This window comes from Abrus precatorius, unplaced genomic scaffold (genome assembly GCF_003935025.1).
Source record: "Abrus precatorius isolate BTA unplaced genomic scaffold, Abrus_2018 Scaffold11, whole genome shotgun sequence".
Taxonomy (NCBI): domain Eukaryota; kingdom Viridiplantae; phylum Streptophyta; class Magnoliopsida; order Fabales; family Fabaceae; genus Abrus; species Abrus precatorius.
The window spans coordinates 9,021,204-9,041,649 of record NW_020874303.1 but is presented as its reverse complement, the minus strand read 5'-3'; the positions used below and the strand labels follow the sequence as shown (position 1 = coordinate 9,041,649).

At 31.5% G+C, this 20,446-nt stretch overlaps 2 protein-coding genes across 7 annotated transcripts; one reads left to right on the top strand and one right to left on the bottom strand.

Annotated features, from left to right (window-relative positions):
* The first annotated feature begins 3,958 nt into the window (after positions 1–3,958).
* LOC113854558 (beta-hexosaminidase 2-like) lies at positions 3,959–9,218 on the top strand. Its single transcript, XM_027485611.1, has 2 exons — positions 3,959–4,849; positions 6,618–9,218. The coding sequence occupies exons 1-2, from the start codon at positions 4,054–4,056 to the stop codon at positions 7,562–7,564; spliced, it is 1,743 nt and encodes a 580-aa protein (XP_027341412.1). The 5' UTR covers positions 3,959–4,053; the 3' UTR covers positions 7,565–9,218.
* A 2,742-nt stretch (positions 9,219–11,960) lies between these two features.
* LOC113854533 (GPI mannosyltransferase 1) lies at positions 11,961–17,896 on the bottom strand. 6 transcript variants are annotated; one of them, XR_003502776.1, is made up of 6 exons: positions 17,777–17,896; positions 17,061–17,333; positions 16,185–16,367; positions 14,873–15,405; positions 12,745–14,660; positions 11,961–12,250 (listed from the first exon to the last, which is right to left on the bottom strand). XR_003502776.1 is itself a non-coding variant. In XM_027485560.1 (6 exons), the coding sequence occupies exons 2-6, from the start codon at positions 17,329–17,331 to the stop codon at positions 12,220–12,222; spliced, it is 1,305 nt and encodes a 434-aa protein (XP_027341361.1). In that variant the 5' UTR covers positions 17,332–17,333; positions 17,777–17,896; the 3' UTR covers positions 11,993–12,219. The 6 variants fall into 6 exon arrangements, 3 of the variants coding, with proteins under 3 accessions (XP_027341361.1, XP_027341360.1, XP_027341362.1); XR_003502778.1 differs by having other exon boundaries at positions 11,963–12,250; positions 17,085–17,333; XM_027485560.1 differs by having other exon boundaries at positions 11,993–12,250; positions 14,350–14,660; positions 17,085–17,333.
* Positions 17,897–20,446: the final 2,550 nt, after the last annotated feature.

Below are 20,446 nucleotides of genomic sequence, written 5' to 3'. Positions count from 1 at the left end.
AAGTTTGAAGCTAGATTTACCATTCATTTATCTTCTTCTTCTCTTTCTCATAGAATTTCATGGTGTTCTTAGGAGAAACTTCGTTCTAAAGCCGAATCTTCGGTGAATCTTGCATTAAAATAAGTAATATTCGGTAGATCTAGTGTGAATCATCTTTCTGAGGTAAGGGAAGCTTACTTTAGCCTATAATCTATGTTTTGGACGGTTGATATATTATTACAAGAAGTTTTGATATAAATTTTGTTAGATCTTTTGAGTAAAAGCTATTTTCTAAGCTGTAACTGCTGTTAATTGATTTAAAATGCTGAGATTTTGGCTGATCTATTATAAACTTGCCTTAGCTGAACTGTTACAATAATTTTGGCAGTGTGCATCATGCTAAAAAATATGTTTTGCATCATTATAGAGCCGAGTTACATGTTTAGGTGGGTAGACGTGTAACGGTAAGTTCATGCTGAGTTGTTGTGCTGTGCTGTCTGGATCCAGATACCGGAATGGGTCGCTCCTGGACCGGCTCGGTTCCTTCTGAATTACTTAGGCTGTGAAACCAGTTGAAAACCGTTTTCATGTTGTGCATTAGATGGGATGGAAATACATGGGGTCTTTGCTGTGAGAAATATTTTGCTCTATATATATAATTTTATTTTATGTTTGGTAAGCTCACCCTTGCATTTCTTTCTATGTCGTTGTGTACGTGTGTACTGCGATGATCGTACGGTGGTACGTGAGCAGATGTAGCAGGTGTTGTATCTACTTCACAGGCTGAGGGGTCAGTGGAGAAATGTTAGAAGCTGAAGTCGAGTAATATTGCATCTAAGTCCTTTTTCCTTATATTTTGAGACCTTATGTAGAGGGAGCTACGTAGTATAATTTTAGGTATTTTAAATATTATGAACTAAATATAATATTGTGTTGTTTTATTGGATATTTGTTGTAAGAAACTTTGTTTTATTTTGAATGAGAAGTAAATTTTATACTTATATTCTCTATTATTTATTTACCTTAAATAAGTATGTGATGTAGAAATAATGTTTTCAATTCCTTACAAAAAGGGGGTCGTGACATATAGCATACAGTTATTTTGCTTTCAAAATTTGCAACACTATCTTAAGGTTACTCTTATGTTTTTCTTTTGACTTAGCATAGATGAGAATATGATCAATAAATATAATAACAAAATTATTCAAAGAATGTTGTAAATATCCTAGAAATACAATTTTTAAAAATTAATTTTTTTTCTCAATCTCAAATAATTTTTTAATAAAAAAATAAAGTTCATAAAATTATTTAAGCTAAGTTTTTTTTTCTTTATTTCTTTTAATCATTTAGCTCTAAAAGTGACATTTTATTGGATGCTATATACAGTGATTTAACTCCTATAATTAATTTGTGAAAAGTTTAATTTCCCTTTCAAGAGGTAGGCATGCGATTTCTTTTGAAAAACTTTTAGAAAATTCTTGAACTATAGGATAAGATTATGATCTTGTTTAATATCTCTGCTTCTGGAAAAGAAAAAAGAAAAGAAAAGTAAAAGTATGGATCCACAAGCCCTTTCTACCATGCATTGATTTATTTGAGTTGAGTGCATTTGAAAATTTAGATTTATACCATCAAGGTTGGAGGAGTATTTAGGGAAAAAAAATGAAAATTTTAGGATAATTTAAAATAATACAATTGGTAGACAACATATCTATGTCTAGAATAATATCTACATTACTCAAATGTAGATTAATAAAGTTTATATTGAAAGTTCTATTTTGATTGAAATATGACTATTTAAAGAAGGGGTATATACGCATGGGTCATAGGACAACTGGGAAATTAAGAAACATTTATTTATAAACATGTACCTTCTTAAAATTTCTTGAAGAAATAATCGAAGAAAATAGGCTGTAGTATAATTTGTAGATCGATATAACTTTTGAAAATCATAAAACACGAATTCAGTTTATAAAACAAAATGGGCCAGTTAGTTAATACAATTTCCTAATTTTTAATTTATGTCCATATATAAATTAAATTTACATTTGTGAACATAAAACGCATCAACCGAAGCATATGCGTGCTTTCTAGAAGGACAAAGGACTAAAGGGGACAACTAGGTAAGTAGCGTGATATCATTTTAGCTGATGATATGGTTTTTGCAGATGTTATTAGTGCTTCATATTCCGTGACCACTCTTTTACAAGCAATTTTTTAAATTTAATATTATGTAACTTTAAATTTATTTTTAAAATATCCTAGATTAAATGGAAGCTAACCTGAGTTAGCAAAGTAAGTGACTTATAAATAAGTGACCATCTTTAAACTATTAGATATATTTTAAAATCTATAAATGATTTAGATCTTTTACTTATTATTTAATAATACAAGTTTATACATATTTATTATTTAATCCTTCAACTTTTTTTAAAAAAAATTCTTTTTGAACTTTCAAAACATTTTATTTTATATTTTAAAACTTATTATCATTTTTTATCTTCAAAACTCTGTATGTTGTGTATTTTGGATCTTTTAACTTTATTTTAAGAAAGTATGCATTCAGATACATATTCAAATGTAGTTTGAATACATAATAAAAAATAACTTTTAAATCAATAGAATATTAAATGTTATGTTAGATCCTTAAAGTTCTCTACAAACTCTATCTATGAAGTTAATGATTTTTAGAATTAAAACTTTTACATCCCTTCAATTCATCATGAAATGAGGTTTTGTATTGATATATTATTCAATGTCTTCTTAGATCTTTTACATATTCTCCTTGTGTAATGGTTGTTTTTACAATTTTTGTAACATTTGCTTAAGCCAAGTTTTTCCTCTAAAGTGAAAATTATTGAAAAATAATAATTTATTGGAAGTAATTCGCTTAAGTCGTGAAATACAGAACAATAAAGCGAATGTGTGTTAGATTCATATATTTTTTATTAGCTTAAGCAAATGGGTTATGGCTTAAGCTAATTTTGACAAAAAAATTTAAATTTATCTTTGTCTTTGATTTGCTTAGGCAAATATGTGTTAGCTTAAGTTAATTTGACAAAAAATTTAGATTCATCTCTTTCTAAATTTATCTTAAGCAGAGAACTTTATCTTAAGTAACAATTACAATGAAGTAATCTGCATTTTTTTTTATTTAACGAAATATTTAGTCATTATCCCTATTCTGATCAAACTAAAATAATGATTTTTAAGATAATTGGAATGAGTATATGATATTTTCAAATAAAAAATCCTTACATTTGAAAGTATAACAAGCCAAAGGAAAAAATGGTTATGTAAGTTTAGGATAAATGTGAGAAACGAGTTTGTGAGAAAATAAGAAGGAATTGAAATAGAAAAAAAGGAAATTGAACAAAGTTTATATGATAATATTCTAAAAGATAATTATGTGACTTCATTAGATCTCATACTTTAGATTTCTCTTTTCAAACTTTTATCAAATAAAGTTTAACCATAGTCACTTGATTTATTGTTAAACTTTATATTAGAAATACAAAACAAAATCTTGAATATTTTTAGAAACAAATATGGGAGTGAGTTTAAGAGAATATGATATAGTTTTATGTGAATAAATAATTATATTTTTTCTTAGTCTTAAAAAAATTATATTAAAAAACTTATTTTAAATATTTAAGAGATTTAAATTCTTTATCTACAAAATTTAATAAAAATTAAATTTTAAATTTTTAAATTTTTAAAATTTATTATAACAATTCATTTTACTAACTTATTTACTTACGAAGTCATTTAAATGACTAACTCACCGAAGCCTTCACTGTATTTATAATACTATTTTAAAAAAATATGATCATACAAAAGAAAGAGAATTCCGTAAGAGTCATCTGTTCTAACTAGTCTTTTTTGTTGAGCTGCGTACCTTTCACTGAATGCCAATTTTTCCACTAAGAAAAGCAAAGTAAACATCATAAGCAAACAAACAATAACATTATTTATAGTGTTCTATACTTTCCTTCTATTTTCAGAAGACAGAGCCTCATATACCCTTTCATCAGCACAACCATAACACAAACAAACATTCCAAACACCATCATCATGCAATTAGATTCAACCCTGTCACTAATATTACTACAACTTCTTTTACCTTTTTCATGCATACGAGTAAATGATGCAAAACCAATCACCACCATCAACGTGTGGCCCAAACCAAGGAACCTCACGTGGACCCCACCATATGAAGCCACCCTCATTTCCTCCACATTCACCATCTCAACCACCCCTCCCCACCCCAACAAACACCTCTCCGCCGCCATCACCCGCTACCAAAACCTCGTAAAAACCGAACACTACCATCCATTGGTCCCCCCAAGGGTCAACCTCTCCACCGACCACCCACCACTGAAATATCTTACCCTTATCATTACTAATCCGAATGCAGAACTCGTCCATGAAGTGGACGAATCCTACGCTCTCTCTATCCTTTCTACTTCTGCCACTCTCACTGCAACGACTGCGTGGGGGGCCATGCGAGGCTTGGAGACATTCTCCCAGATTACGTGGGGTAGCCCCACGCATGTTGCAGTGGGGGTGCACGTGTGGGATTCTCCGCTCTATGTCCACCGTGGTCTCATGGTGGACACAGCGAGGAATTATTACCCTGTGAAGGACTTGTTGAGGACAGTGGAAGCCATGAGTATGAACAAACTGAATGTGTTACACTTGCATCTCACAGATGCAGAATCTTTTCCCCTTGTACTGCCTTCGGAGCCTACTTTGGCTAACAAAGGGGCTTATGCCCCTCACATGGTGTACTCGCCCGAGGATGTCAAAACAATTGTAGAATTTGGTCTTGATCATGGGGTTCGTGTTGTGCCTGAGATTGACACACCTGGTTAGTTCAATTTCTTTTGCTTTTGGGATTTTGTTTATTTATTTGTTTTGGTTTTTGTTGTTTGTGCTTTTCAAGAAGTGGGCAACACAAGTTGCATTAGAAAATTTTCCCCGAGATGAGCAGTGCTGAATTAACCGATTAATCAATCAATTAATTAATTGCCATGTGTTTGATTACTATGCAGATCTCTCTCCGCATGTTTATCATTTCAAGTAATTAAACAGGTTGTGTGTAAATAACAGTGATTGATTGGTTGATTGATTAATTAACTACAGGATAGTATAATTTTTAATAAAAGTTTACTGTTTATTAATTTTCATTGTGCACAAATGACGACACATTAGAAAAATTGATTATGTAACTTTAACATTCAATGTCTATTTATAGGGAGATAGATAAACAAAAGATTTGAACTTGAGTTTTTGTTGATTCATAGATTTCCCTTTCATCACAACCATGTTCCAGTCCATCCAGGCTGACTTATTGGTTTAGCGAGTTTCTGTGTTAAGTGTGTTTGTTTGTATAACTGTATTATAGTAACGTAGCATATAAAATATAATAATAATACCGTAAAGCAACCACTCAAATAGTGGCAGATTTTGAAAGAGTTATGCTATTTAGACAAGCAGATAATATATATAGGGATAGATGTGTTTCAGTTTCTTATGAAAAGCAAGAATAACGCTCACTTTTTCTTCTTTCCCCTGATGTAGAGACCTACACTTAATCATATAATGATATATGTATTACCTCAAAACATAACTAAACTTCGACATAAAAAATTAATTTATCTCATTCCAGGTCAGATGCTTCCTTTGTAACCCACAAAAGAAAAATCTTAGAAGTTTAGGAAGCTCTTCATTCTGCACAACAATTCAGCTTCGGATACTAATGTCTCTGCTATTATCGCAGATATTAGATCTCTAATATAAGGATTGGATTCCTACTTTTGAGTTGAATGAACCAATGTTCTCATTTTATGGCTGAATGGGTATTCCACTATGATTTATGATGATTATGAACTTATAATCTATAATCTGATGATCCAGTCGATTCTATGGTTATAATTTCATTTCATACCGGACCAAACCGGAATAGGGTTATATACATTCTCATTATGAGAAGGTGAGGATGACGTTAAGTTATCATGCCCCTTATGCCCTGGCCAATACACGTGTTACAATGGCCGGAACAAAGGATTGCGATCCTCTTTTGGTGTGATCCTTAGTTCCATTGCTGATTTTTTATAAAGCAGGAACTTTGTTAGGACTTAGGAATTTGTCTTTTCTTCCCCATTCTATACCAAAATAAAAAAGACTTCAAATCTCCTTTTCATGTTTTGGTTTATAATAACATAACAAGCATTGCAAAGTTATGGTTCTAGAATTGGTGATTAACATAAAGTGTATAATGGCAAAGCTTACCACCAGAATGTTTAATTTTCTGGCAAATGATTGGTTTCTATGTCGGCACAGCAAAAAAAATCCTAAACTGCAGCTTACCATGAGAGTGTCAAATTTCCTTGAAGTTAGAACTTGACACATAAAGAAACAGAAAACTAAATATTGTAATCACGAGGCCAATTAAAAAGTTAATTAGGCTTTTGAATGATGTCCAAATATAAAACATTGTTTTCTGCTCCGTTACTGTAAGTAATCTGATTGAATACCATATCTTTATCTCTTTAAAATAATTTAGCTTCACAAGATACTAGTTCTGAGAATTTTGATTTATGATGATCACTGACTAATAAAACTAATATTGGCAGGGCATACAGGATCTTGGGCTTTAGCCTACCCTGACATTGTAACTTGTGCTAACATGTTCTGGTGGCCAGCTGAAAGTGATTGGCCTGATCGGGTTGCTTCACAACCAGGAACAGGACATTTGAACCCCTTAAACTCCAAGACTTACCAAGTCCTAAAGAATGTGATACATGATGTGACCACATTGTTCCCAGAATCATTTTACCACTCTGGTGCTGATGAGATCGTACCAGGTTGTTGGAAAACTGATCCCACAATTCAGAAGTATCTTTCAAATGATGGAACTCTCAACCAAGTTCTTGGGATATTTGTCAACAACACTCTCCCTTTAATTTTATCCCGCAACCGCACTGTTATCTATTGGGAAGATGTTTTATTAGATGACATAGTCCATGTGCCATCCACAATTCTACCCAAGGAGCATGTAATTTTGCAGACATGGCAAAATGGTCACAATCACACTAAACGGATAGTTTCTTCTGGATACCGAACCATTGTGTCATCAGCAGAATTCTACTACCTAGATTGTGGACATGGTACCTATGTTGGGAATAACAGTGCGTATGACCAGCAAAATGGGGACACGGGCAACGGTGGCTCTTGGTGTGCACCTTTTAAGACATGGCAAACCATATACAATTATGATATAGCATATGGGCTGAGTGAAGAAGAAGCAAAATTGGTTTTGGGTGGGGAGGTGGCACTGTGGTCAGAACAAGCTGATCCAACTGTTTTGGATGCGCGAATTTGGCCAAGAACTTCTGCAATGGCTGAGTCTTTGTGGTCTGGCAACCGGGATGAAAAGGGTATGAAGAGATATGCAGAGGCCACAGATAGACTGAATGAATGGAGAAGTAGAATGGTTCACAGAGGTATAGGGGCTGAACCAATTCAGCCACTTTGGTGTGTTAAGAATCCTGGTATGTGTAACACATTTCATCCAATCTAGTTGCATTCTTCCTTTGTAACAAAATAACAATTACAATAAAAATAAAAGGAGAACCTATTCAAGCAAACCTTCTTTCACTCTTTCTTTTAGTATGGTCTATTTTGACCAACTCGTATGTAGTTAACAAAGAATGCTAACTTTTACATGGGTTTTAACAATTCTTGATTTTCCATTGTTGATGTAAATTGTAGTCTGTAAATGGTTAAAATTTTACCACATGCTGCCTTAAGAATCCAAATTTAAACAAAATCCTTTTGCAATCAGAGAGAAATTGTGACATCTCTAAATTATTTTGTTTCGAATTGGGCATTGCATTCATGGTAGAATTTGGATCAAGAATCATCCTTGTGTTGTAATTCTGATATGGGGTGTCAGTAACAACTAGGTTTGAGCGAGAGAGTTGAAGAGCCAGAATTTGCGTAAGATTAAAGTGTAATGAATTTTGTGGAGTTCGTTTTATTATCTTAAAGCAACCTCTTCCAATTAACTTAGCGAGTATCTCTTCTTGTACATTTGTATATGCTGTCCATTTCATGGTTGCATCTCAAAATTAACTTTGTGTCACATGAATTCAAAATTGAACATAACGACTCAAAAATAATAGCATCTTTACACAGCATAAAAAATTGCAAAAATGTAGAAAGAGAGCTTCCAGAATGAAGCTTGCTTACTGGTAGTAATGGTATCCTCAATATACACAGAATTTTAGATGCGTTATACAAAGTTCTGTATTCCTTCCAAAATTTGACAAGATACTTTTTATTTTTCTTATGAACAGATTTATCATTAATATTTTATGCTATCCAAAATCCATAATTATCTCAAATTACATGCATATTATAACAAAAGCACAATTTTTTTAGGTAGAATCATGTTAAATATATGTAGAGAAGATGTAAACAAAAATAAGTACTCCACAGGAAGATAAATATTTTGCTCACCTTCTATTGTCAAGGCATTACATCAAATGCCTATGCTCCAAAGAAACGGGAAAAGTTTTTCCCAAGGTTGTGGCAGGTTTTGTTTGTTGCCACCCATCAGCTAGGTCTTACAAGAAGCAGGAAATGTTTTTGCTGTGGATATTTTACCAGCAATAACAGGTATTCAGCATCCTCATAAACAAATCTGGTATAGATGTCAATCCTCTGTGTACCTGCATCCATGTTTACTTCATTTCTTTCTAATTATTTTCAAAAGGACAATCCAATGATGCATCCATGTTAAATGATGTTAGCAACTTAAAAAAACTATAATAGTATACTGGCCATATTTTTTAGGATTTGTCCAGTCCCAACTTGTGCAACATCACACTAAAGTGCTTGCCACCAAAGAATTTCAATCACCTCCATATTCTAGAACTATAACCAACTGAGCAAAGGCTTATAAAGGTTGCAGACAATAAAGAGAATAAAAATATAAAGTGAGTAGGAACTTCTTATTTTAACCGTTTAACAGAAAGTGAAGCTTATTTAAGATTGGAGAGTAGAGATAATTACCATTGTTATGAAATGTTATACACCTAAATGGATCCAATAATCGGTCCCTCAAACCTTGGATTGCATCCCCAGAATATACTAACTAACATGGATTAAATAACTTCATGCATTTAGTTCCACTTATTTGGAAATATAATCATCCTCTTGAATGGACTTTTGAAACAAAAAATAAAAATAAAAAAAATTTCTAAAACAATCTGTTAGCAAACATGTACTTAGAATATTCAATCTCCATGTCAAAATGCTGGCTAGTCACCGACAGGGGCGTGCAAAAAACCCAGATTTAATGATCCAATCCATAACTAAAACAAATTAGATTTAAAAATCTAGATTTTTTTAAAATTCAGACATCCAATCCAATTTTTTTTTGTTTAGATAAATTTTAATTTAATCTAATATAACCGGTTTTCTGCTTTTAGAGGTAGCTCGCTTTAGCGCTCTTATGCAAGCCTGCGCACAAACATATGCTTTTTATTTTCAGCAGCAGTTAGCTCCCTATCCCTATACAAGCCTTATGCGTCTAAATATATGTTTTTCACTTTGTTAAATTTGGTTTCTTGCGTATCTAATATATATACTTTGTTAAATTTTTTTTCTTGCGGTATCTAATTGATTTATATATATAAATTTTATATACATATAAAATAAAATATATTTTTTATTAAATATATTTTAAAAATTATATTTTAATTATTTTATGATAAGTAAATTTTATATCTTATAATAATATTTTTAATATATTAATTTGTAATAATATTATATATAGAAAATTATGAATATATATATATATATAAATTTTGCTATGTTAAGAAAATATATTATTAAAATTAGTTTTAAACTGGATTTACATTTTGAAACCAGTTTTAATCCAAATTTTAAAAAAGTAATATAGATTGGTTTAAAATCCAATCTACATAATTAGATTTAAAATGGATTTAAATTAGATTTATACAAATTTAATCCATGCTCACCTCTAGTCACTAATGGGTGTAAAGAGTAATTTTGCTGGATTATTTATCTCTAGCTGAAAGAAACTTGGTATATCCTTATTAGGAATTGTCTACCGCCACTCTGAAATGTCTATAGTCACTTTTTATTTAAGATTTTTATTAAAATATTATTATTATTATTATTATTATTGATTTAATCAATCTATACAAAAATTATTTTATATATAAATATAAATTATTTGAAGAGGAGTGACAATAGACTCACCCCCAACGTATTGCTGGAAAAAATTTCCAAATTCTTATTAACAAGATATATATCACAATCTTTCTTCACTTGAAATAGACAAAATATTAAATTATATCTAAGAATTAAAATTTGACTACGAAGCAAGTGATTTCAACTTGATTTGCACAAATTATAACATATTAAGGTAATGTTCAAGTGAACTCACAGAGAAGTCCTTATAAAAAAAATTATATAATATTTTTTCTTACAAATTTAAAACTTATCTCTTCAAATTTTAGAGAAGTTAAACGAAAAAAATTCTCAAAACTTATAAATATATAAAGAAATATAATTTTTTTACTAACTTACAAGAAAATTTTATTTACTTGTTATACTTTAAACATTGTAACCATTAATTTCACAAAATATTAAGTGGATGATTCCAGTCTAGAGAGCCGAGAGGTGATGTAGAAAGAGGGGTGAGGTTGAAATCCACTAAGCAACTAATGTAAAGGATAATCCAGCCAGAAATCAGTTGCAACATATTCATTGACGAGAGCTCAGAAGTGTGTAATTTCACTGAAATTATAGGGCTCAATAATATTGTGAGCATAAGCATAGCAGTAAGCTCTTAATTCATTGTCCACTCTAACTGAAACAAAGACACAAAATTGTCAAATAGCATAATGTATGGCCAACTCGTAAAAGCTAACCAAGGTCAAAACACTCCTTCAAGGTGGTCGTTGGCAAGAATTTTAATTGGGGAGGCCAAATTCATAAAACATCACTGAAAAGAGACATATTTTGTCACACAGCCAATATTTTAACATCATTTTATATATAGGGCATGTAGGGTAACTTTATATATAAGATGTTAATTTTTTAAAATATCAAGCTTTTAGCAATTTGGTAAACACCAACAAATCATAAGTTTCACAGGATGAAATAAGTTTGCATTATATGAAAGAGCGATTTTTGGACCGATATTTGTTGAACTAGAAAATGCCTACGAGACATACTACAAGACTTGTATATGTAAAAAAAATTACTATCTCACAAGACATACGAACAGCAAAATTATTATTGAAGTCAGAAGTTGTATATCGTAATACTCATTTTTCTCTTAATACAAGTTTCTTTATATTATTATTGTATTGTAAATGTTTGTAATAAGTAAAATTTATATGTAGTAAAAATGTATCAAATGAAATAGTTAAACTAAATGAATTTTGATAATTTTATCTTACATATAAAAAAAAATTACATGTAAAAGAAATGAAATCTAAAATTTTGATTGGGGGATGCGGGGAGGGCATGGCTCCCCACAAGACTAACGTAGCTCTGCACCTACTTTCAGAATGCCTATCCTTACATAGTCTAAGCTATGATCCGGTTCAGTGGCTTACAATTTTCCAATTTTGTGACTCAAATTTCAAACTTTATATGCTTTACCATCAAGTCCATCGCTTGGATGGCCACCCTTGGTGTCGTGTGTATCTATTTCATTACTTTATTAACAGTGGAGGACGCTTATGCTGTAACCTCTGTCACTTTCATCATCTAAAAGAAAGCAAAAAAAAAAAAAAAAGGGACCATTAAACACCAGTCAATTACAGCTAAAGTAGAATAAACTCAAATTCATAAAAAGGATTTAAAACAAATGAGAAAGATTGATCATGCTGTAAGTTTGTAAAGGTTTCCCTCCTTGTGACATCATAAACTAGCAGAAAAGAAAAGGAAGCACTTCATAAATTTTAAAAGATGTTAACTATCAATTATTCAAATACACACTTTATTAAAAACAACTCTTTACTACAAAAGAGATGAAAGCAAAAGGGGATGCTCTTGAGAAGCACCTTGATTCCCAATCTAATAATGATAAAATTACACAACTTATGTTACTATCTACATTTAAACTTAACACATCAAAAGGATAGCCTGAAGCCAAGGTTTGTAATGAACGTTATAACTCCTTGCAAATGCTTAATTTGATCTATCTTCATCAAGCATCACTCTGAAATAACAAATATCAAGACCAATAATAAAAGTATAATATTAAAACAGAGATGGATGCTAGTTACAACATGCAAACACAATTTTCTCCGTTAAGAAATTCTAGAGAGGCCTCTGCTGTAAGAGAATAAGATAACAATAGCGCATAAATCAATCTAGTGTACTAAGAATGATTCCTGGCCTTCCTCTATAGTAAGAATTGGTTATTTCCCTGAACCTTTCCTACCCAGCAACGACAAATGTAATGTTATATTAAGTGAATATGCACCTTAAATTTGTCATCTTGGTCAATGAACAAACTAATCAACAGAAACAAGCTCATATATAGTTAACCACCATATAAATTAGGGAGTAATAAGCTCAAATACACCAATTTGTTTAAATATACAGATTACTAACATAAAAGCCTAGTTGAGTAATTCCCAATACATATTTATTAAGTATTAACACCAATCAGTTGCTTCAGAAATATATGAAACTGCAGGAATCACAAACCTTTTTGGCCTTGGGGGTGATTGCCAATTGTCAGATCTGATTTTAGCTCCCTCCAATGGCCAAAGGACCACCTTGGTCAGACCATGTCTGGAGCCTCTAGGGTTTCAACAATTGAAAACCTCAAGCCCAAGCTCTCAGGAGCAGGTTCCCAATGAGTCCCCTATCTCTAACTTTGCCACACTTTGCCAGATGCAATCTGATTCAGCAGAATGAGATTAGTTTTGGCGTCCAAGGTGTTATTCATGGCTTCAACACAATATGTGGTTTGGCTTCAATGGAGAGCTTTGCCTATGCCTGACAACATTAAGACCAGTTTGCATTTTTTTCCAAATGTGGACATCTGTTACCTGGTCTACAAGTTCTAGACTTGTAGGTGATGTAACTCAGCCACCCATTGAAGCAAATATATATACAATGCTAATAACTTGATGTTGTACAGGTACACTACATCTCTTGTGGTGTACCTTATATGCCACCATCTTTTCATCTCTAAATGAATGTCAATTCTCATCTTGTATTGTTTTTTGGGTAAAATCTCACCTTGTGATTGTCCATGTGCAAAAATCAAGAAAATGTTGGAGGATGGAATTCGAGCTTGAAGGAGGTAAGATGTTGCTTTGTATGCATACATACTAAAGGTTGCTCTTCCTATTAGCGTCTTTACTCTAAAATTTGTATCTATGTTGTGCCAGAACTAATAAGAACTTCTGCAACTGCTCTATTTCCTTCATTCCAGTGAATTTAAGCTGTAGGATGTTCTGATGCTTGTATGTAATAGCGGATGGAACTCAATTTTGATAATGATTAGTGCTTTTACATGATAGTGTCTTATCCAAGATAGAGGAAGATATGGTGTTAAATGCATTGCATTGATAATGCATATGCCTGATACCAGGTTATACTATTTTATGAGGACTTACCATCACCTCTTGTGGTAAGAACAATGCATAGAAGTATAGAGTGACAAGTTTTCACCAAACGTTCAGTCTAAATTGATGAGAAGATATCTTTTCTCAGGTGAGGATGAAGGTTGGTTAGAATACAATGTGCCCTTTCATTCATATTTCATAAAATAAATTACTTTGTCCTTAACTTCTTACAATAAGACAAACTGCCCCTACCATCAAGATTTAGGAATAAAACTAATGGACAAGCTTTTTCAGTTAAAACAAGCTCAGTAGTTACGTGATCAGAATTTTAGAGTAGTTTTATGTAACTGAAGATGAATCTTGATTACACAAAAATTTGTACTTGATATGTTGCCAAATACAATGAAGGGGGAAAAAAGTTAAAAAGGAGAGTTGCCTGAAAGATCTTAAGATCAACTCTACAAGTTCAAATAAAGAACAAAAAGCCAAGAAGCAACAAAATTAAAAATTGAAACAATATAGGGTAACAAAACAATAATACATTGATTCGCCTATTTATTCACATTTTAAAAAGTCCACAAATTTTGACATGATTATCAGTTCTCAAACTCAACTATAGTCATGAGCTTAAATTGTTATGTTAGCCTTCCAAAACAGAAACACAGAAGGGCAACAGATAAAAAGCATTAGAATATAAAAAATTGAAAATCAGTCACAGAATGTCAGGGTCACTCACTCGAGCTTAGCTACATTCTTGGACTTGGCATACTCTAAAGGTCTGAAAACTGAAGCATAGTTATGGTGACGAATAATCATGACAAGGATGAATATGTTGGCTACTAGAAAAAGTAAGCTTGCCATCCAAAGCTGTAAGAAGACATTTTTACCCTTGAACTCAAGCAGGTAGCCCCACATCAACCAATGGGTCTGAGCTCCAATCCACAGAAGAATGCAAGATAATCCATCCCATCTAAGTTTCATTTTACTCCAAGGGAGTATTAGAGGCAATAAGCAAAAGAACCAAACAAAATACTGTGCTGTAATCACCTGCAAAATACACAGAAATGAGATCTGCTAAAATATAAGCATCTTGACTTAAAGGGTCATTACCAAAAGGAGCTCCAATGCAGATAAGATTATGCTTGAAATAAGCAATCTACTTTACTGAATTCTATATATAAGAACTTTAATTAAATGTAATGGAAATATGCCATACTACAGGAAATTTAAGCATTTGTTTTATTAAATACTTGACAAACCTTATTGAATGCCACAAATGCCACAGTCTGCACAAATAGACAAAATGGCAAATCCTGTGCAAAGCAGAAGACAAGAACCAACTGAACCAAAAATTGTGGCAAAAAGGAGATAAGCTTTTCCACCACTGAAGTATCATGCCCATAACGAAGATATATGTGATAGAAATATATAGAGAAGTTGTGCCTTGGATCTGTACGAGTAAGATGGTACAACAGTGCCTCATGAAGGAACTCCCACTCATACAAACAGAAGAACAGACCAGTACAAAAGAGGAAAACCAATCCCGAGACCAGTCCAAATATCAGCCTGTTCCTTGTGAGTGTGTTTTTAAATAGATTATGTAATGTATGCCAGCCATTCCCATCTTTGGGTCTCTGTTCCTGTACAGCATTCCAGTTCCTCAGAACAGGTTTCTGATTAGATGGGAAGAAGTTCGGATCAAGAACCAGGATAATAGGAATGGAATAAATTATAGGATAAATCCTGAAATGGACAACAAGTCCATACCAAAATGCTGACTGTAACACATTACCTGCAAACCAGTGGAAGAAGGAAAAAATGGTAAAAAAGGTACACCATCAACGTACCAAGAGACATGCAAATATCTAATGTTTTATACCTTTTAAGGAAGAGGCTTTCTTTGGTGTACCAACAGCAAGCCCATCAATCAAATGTAAGACTCAAAATAAATTTTTCAAACTGATACTAAAATGAAAACAAGAAAAAAAAAATTGAAAACCAGGTAAACTAACCCCCCCCCCCCCATATACTAAAAGGTTTCCCCAGTACCATTCCTTTTTTGCGGGGCTACACCTCATAAAAATTAAGGTCATGAGTCCCACTAACACAAAAAGATAAATATGCCCAAGTTCTTTTTTTTTTTCTTGTATGTATTTAAATTAAATAAGATACATAAAACAGACGGTAACAAAGAATATCTCATATTAAACTAGAGTTTTGACCTTTTAGATAAAATTAACAAACAGATATCAAAATGAAAAGGTTTTTCTTTACAGTGGTTGTTGCTTGGTAAAAATGTGGAAAAAAGTAAGGATGGAAAATTAATTTTGATAAATTCTCCACAGTACAGTGCAATACAGAATGTAAATTGTAAAATATATTCCTAAAAAATAATTTTGACTTTATCTTGCAAAGAAGAATACCACCAACTGATTATGTACAACTACTAGTACACTTTTTACAACTTCAGAGAAGATTACATATTTTTTTAAAAAAAAAAGATAAACTGAACATTACTATTACAAGTTTACAACACCATCAGTTTAAGCCAATACAGAAGCAGAGCCATACCTTTCATAAGACAGATAATGATCCACAATATCATGGCACAAACAAGGGGTTCACAATTCCCACGTGTCCCAATGGTGAAGGTAAATGGATTAAAGAGCCACGTCATGACAGAATAGTTGCAGAGATTTTCAGGAACCTTCCGTAGCTTTAGAATATAATAGATAAAATATCCCACAAGTAAATCTGCAATTTAGATATGAATCATATGATAACAACTGCCTAGTTGTAACTTATAATCCTTGGAAAACCATTCAGCATATTCATTATCTAAGAAGTAAAAACACATTAATTTGAACTTATTGCAGAGAAAATGGTCACTTAAAATCCAAAAAAAAAAAAAAACCAGAAATTTCTTAATATCCCAAGTCTAAAAATTTGAATACTTTTGCCTTTTGTACCATCACCAAAACAACTGCCTAGTCGTAACTTGTAATCCTTGGAAAACCATTCAGCATATTCATTATCTAAAAAATAGAAACACATTAATTTGAACTTATTGCAGAGAAAATGGTCACTTAAAATCCAAAAAAAAAAAAAAACAGAAATTTCTTTAATATCCCAAGTCTAAATATTTGAATACTTATGCCTTTTGTACCATCACCTGAAGGATAGAGTAAATTTCTTTTTCCCTTTTTGTTACTTTGTTTCAATACAAATAGATTCTGGTAACAAACATATGCACTTATACATATATACCAAACCACAAATTTGTTAAAATTGACTTTGCTGATTTTCCAAACAGCAGTTTACCACTCTGCACTTATAATTAAAGCATACATATTTATGCCACTGCTACACATAGTCCATGGATATGAACGTTTTTTATGAACACAACACAAGCATGTGCTGAAATTACATCGAAAAACTTGATCATACCTGAAGATGAAAAGAGAAATTTACCCCAGGATCGATGGATGAACGAATTTGGAATGAGAAGAAAGGCAAGCAAGGGGGAATAGCGATACGTGGTTCGCTTGTAAGGGGAATCACCCAATGCCATTAAAGCAGCAGCATCAGAAAACACAAGGTAATCAACATCAGTGAATCTAACTTCCATATGAGCATCTTGCCACTCTCCATATACAATCAAAATAACACGAAAAATGGCAGAGAAAAGAAGCAGTGAACGAATATCTAAGAATCCCATTGCTGAAAGTGTAACAACAAAACAAATAGTCAGTTTCACAATCACAATTGCCTCAACAAAGCATAATTTGGATACGTGCTTTATTTTTTCAGTTAATACACAATATTAGACTCTTAATTTAAAGGCTGTCTTATTTTCGACATAATTTATTTCCCTTTTTCTCTTCATATTTAAAATATTTTTCAACAATAAAAATGACAAGAACATGAAATAAATCAATGGTGAAATTGCCATCTAAGGTGTCCGCAGGGAATGGCTTTAGCAATTGTTCATATAATGAAATGAATGATAGCAAACACCAACTTCAGTTACTACTTATACGCCTAATTGATGCAATCTTAGATCTGAAAACCTTAAATAAATAAATTAAAGAGAAACACAGAAATTTACGAACAAATAGTGTTTGGAAACAGAGTCAATAGCTTCAGTTAGAGTGAGGCAAAACCTGAGATGAAGAGGAAGCACGGTGTGGATTCAGTTCGGTTCGGTTCAACAAAATTCTCGACCCGAAACTTGAGAGGAATCACACAAACTTGTGTACTGTACTCTCAAGTTAACTGACCTAATAGTGTGGTTTATAAGAATTTTTAATATTTATTGTTAGTCCTTATTTTACATAAAAGCTATAATTATTGTAATTTTGAAATGGGAAAAGAATATAGCAAGATTTATGTTTGTTTTTATTTTGATTTTTTATTTTTAGAAAAAATAAAAATAAAACTTGTTTAATAGTTTAATTTTTAAAATTGTTTTTAAGATGAGAAAATTAAAAAAAAATCAAAACACTTTAAAGTTATTCTTATTTTTTATTTTTGAAATAAAAATGAAAAATTATTTTTAAAATTATTTTTTAAGAACTTGTCTTAACAAACAAGTTTTTTTTTCTTTTAAAAAGAGAAAATTATTTCTAAAATTTATGGTTTTTATTTTTACTTGCTTAAAATTCATGGTTAAATTTTCCTTTACATTAAGTTGTACTTGCAAGAATATGAAATGTGGCTGAAATTTGACGGGTTATCATGGATTCAGATTTTCTCTTGTAGTGAAAAATTGGATGTCAAATTTTATTTTTACTTAGGCAATTTTACATTTATTTAAGTAAATATTAAGGATTAAGGAAATAATAAAAAAAATTATACAAAATTCACTTCAAGTAAATTTAAAATTGATTTAAGAGAATTTTGGTTAGTCATCTACAAAATAAATAGGATGGACTTACTACTGGTCATAACATTTGTTCTCTTAGCCCCATTACAAACTTTGGCAAACTTGCAAACCATTTCCGAGATATTTGAGTCTCACAACATTTAGTATTTGTGCAGTGCATATTAAAGTTCAAAGTTTAAATGTTGACCTTATTTTATTTTCACTCATTTTTTATCTCTCCGTCACGAGCTCATACGTAGCCTTAGCATTAAACTTTGGCTTACGTGTCATGACGGTCAACGGGCTCCGATACCACTTATTAGTATCTCTCACGAGCTCATACGTAGCCTTAGCATTAAACTTTGGCTTACGTGTCATGACGGTCAACGAGTTCCGATACCACTTATTAGAACAAGTATGGACTTTACTATCAATAACATCCTCACCATCCAGAGTAACAATAAGTCGAAGAACACCATGCATTGATGGGTGGTGAGGTCTCATATTTACTATCATGAGGTCCTTTCTTGTAGCTGGGATATTCATAGATTTTTTTCCTCGATTCATAGAAGAATGAATCGCTTTTAAAAAAAAAATTTATCAAAATTCAAGATCTAATAAATTGAATAATTGAAAATGACTCTTCAAATTAATGAATTTGTGACTCCCGAATATCAAACTGATTTATTAATTTTTTATAACGTATTCTACTTTTTTTTTACAAATAAGACAGTAATCGTTGCCGTTTTCTCAGAATTTTACGTAAACCCCTTTGAGATAAATAGTCTTTTCGGTGCAATTCAAAATGCGAAGTAAGTCTTCGTATCTTATTGGTAAAATGGAATATTTGAAATTCAACTGATCCCGGGTTTTCTTCTTTTTTTTCTTCTGAAATAACAAGTATAAATGAATTTTTTACCATAAAAAAATGAAATGAAAGCTTTCCTCTTCCCCTCGCTTTTGATAAATATTTTTAATGATCAGTAATAGTAATGATACTCATTTTTGTATATAAATATGAATTTCCTTAGAAATTCCTGATTGAATTCATTCTTTCTTATTAATCAATCCAATCTAAATAGATATAAAAGATACTATATTTATGGATTCACCAAATAACAAATTGTATGCTTGAAAAATAAAAGACAATTTTGTTGATTCTTTTTTCGATCTAATGGATACATAATTAGATTAGTATCAATGCCACAATGTGTGTTCCCATTTATGTTATGTATATAACAATTTGTCTTCATATACTAGATATATATTATGGTAAATAGAAAACAAATTTCGATTAACGAATTTTCAATTGCGGATACATATGTAGCCTTACTATATTGAAATGACTTCCATTATGGGTATTAAACCAATAGCGATTTATACAAGCTAATTCTTCTAATCTATAATTTGGCCAAAGAAAAATTTGAAAATTCATTAGTTTTTTTTTATCTCTGTCAAGATCTTTTCATTTTTTAGTCAAAAAATTATTACCTTTATTTTCATTGTGAAATATTGTGTTTCTATTCATACTATTTATATTCTTAGGATTTAAACAAATTACAATTCTCAACTCTCTACGACGTCTAGCGGATAAAATATTTTCAGGAACAAGCAAATTATAATTTTTTTTTTCTAATACTTGATAAAATAATATTGGCTTATGTGTCATGACGGTCAATGGGCTCCAATACCACTTATTAGAACAAGTATGGACTTTTTAGTACCTCTTCACACTAGTATGATATTATCTACTTTGGACCTAAGTCTTCATTGTTTTGTTTTTTTGAACATAATCCAAAAGGCTTCATACTAATGGAGATCTACCATACTTATATGCCTTTGATCTTCTCCAATTTTAGTCAATGTGGGACTTTGCACATCCCAACACTCTCCTCTCCCTCTCCCTCTCCCATTTTTCCTCTCCTTTTTCTCTATTCCTTTTACATTATGAATAATCTCACAACAATAT

What these genes read in the sequence shown, in the direction of transcription:
- LOC113854558 (XM_027485611.1), top strand. Translation starts at nt 4,054, where the DNA reads ATGCAATTAGATTCAACCCTGTCACTAATATTACTACAACTTCTTTTA. An exon ending in GCCTGAGATTGACACACCTG is followed by an intron (nt 4,850 to 6,617) that starts GTTAGTTCAATT and finishes TAATATTGGCAG; the next exon opens with GGCATACAGGATCTTGGGCT.
- LOC113854533 (XM_027485559.1), bottom strand. Translation starts at nt 17,331, where the DNA reads ATGGGATTCTTAGATATTCGTTCACTGCTTCTTTTCTCTGCCATTTTT. An exon ending in ATTTCTCTTTTCATCTTCAG is followed by an intron (nt 16,368 to 17,060) that starts GTATGATCAAGT and finishes TCTAAATTGCAG; the next exon opens with ATTTACTTGTGGGATATTTT. An exon ending in CATTTGTGGCATTCAATAAG is followed by an intron (nt 14,661 to 14,872) that starts GTTTGTCAAGTA and finishes TGTATTTTGCAG; the next exon opens with GTGATTACAGCACAGTATTT.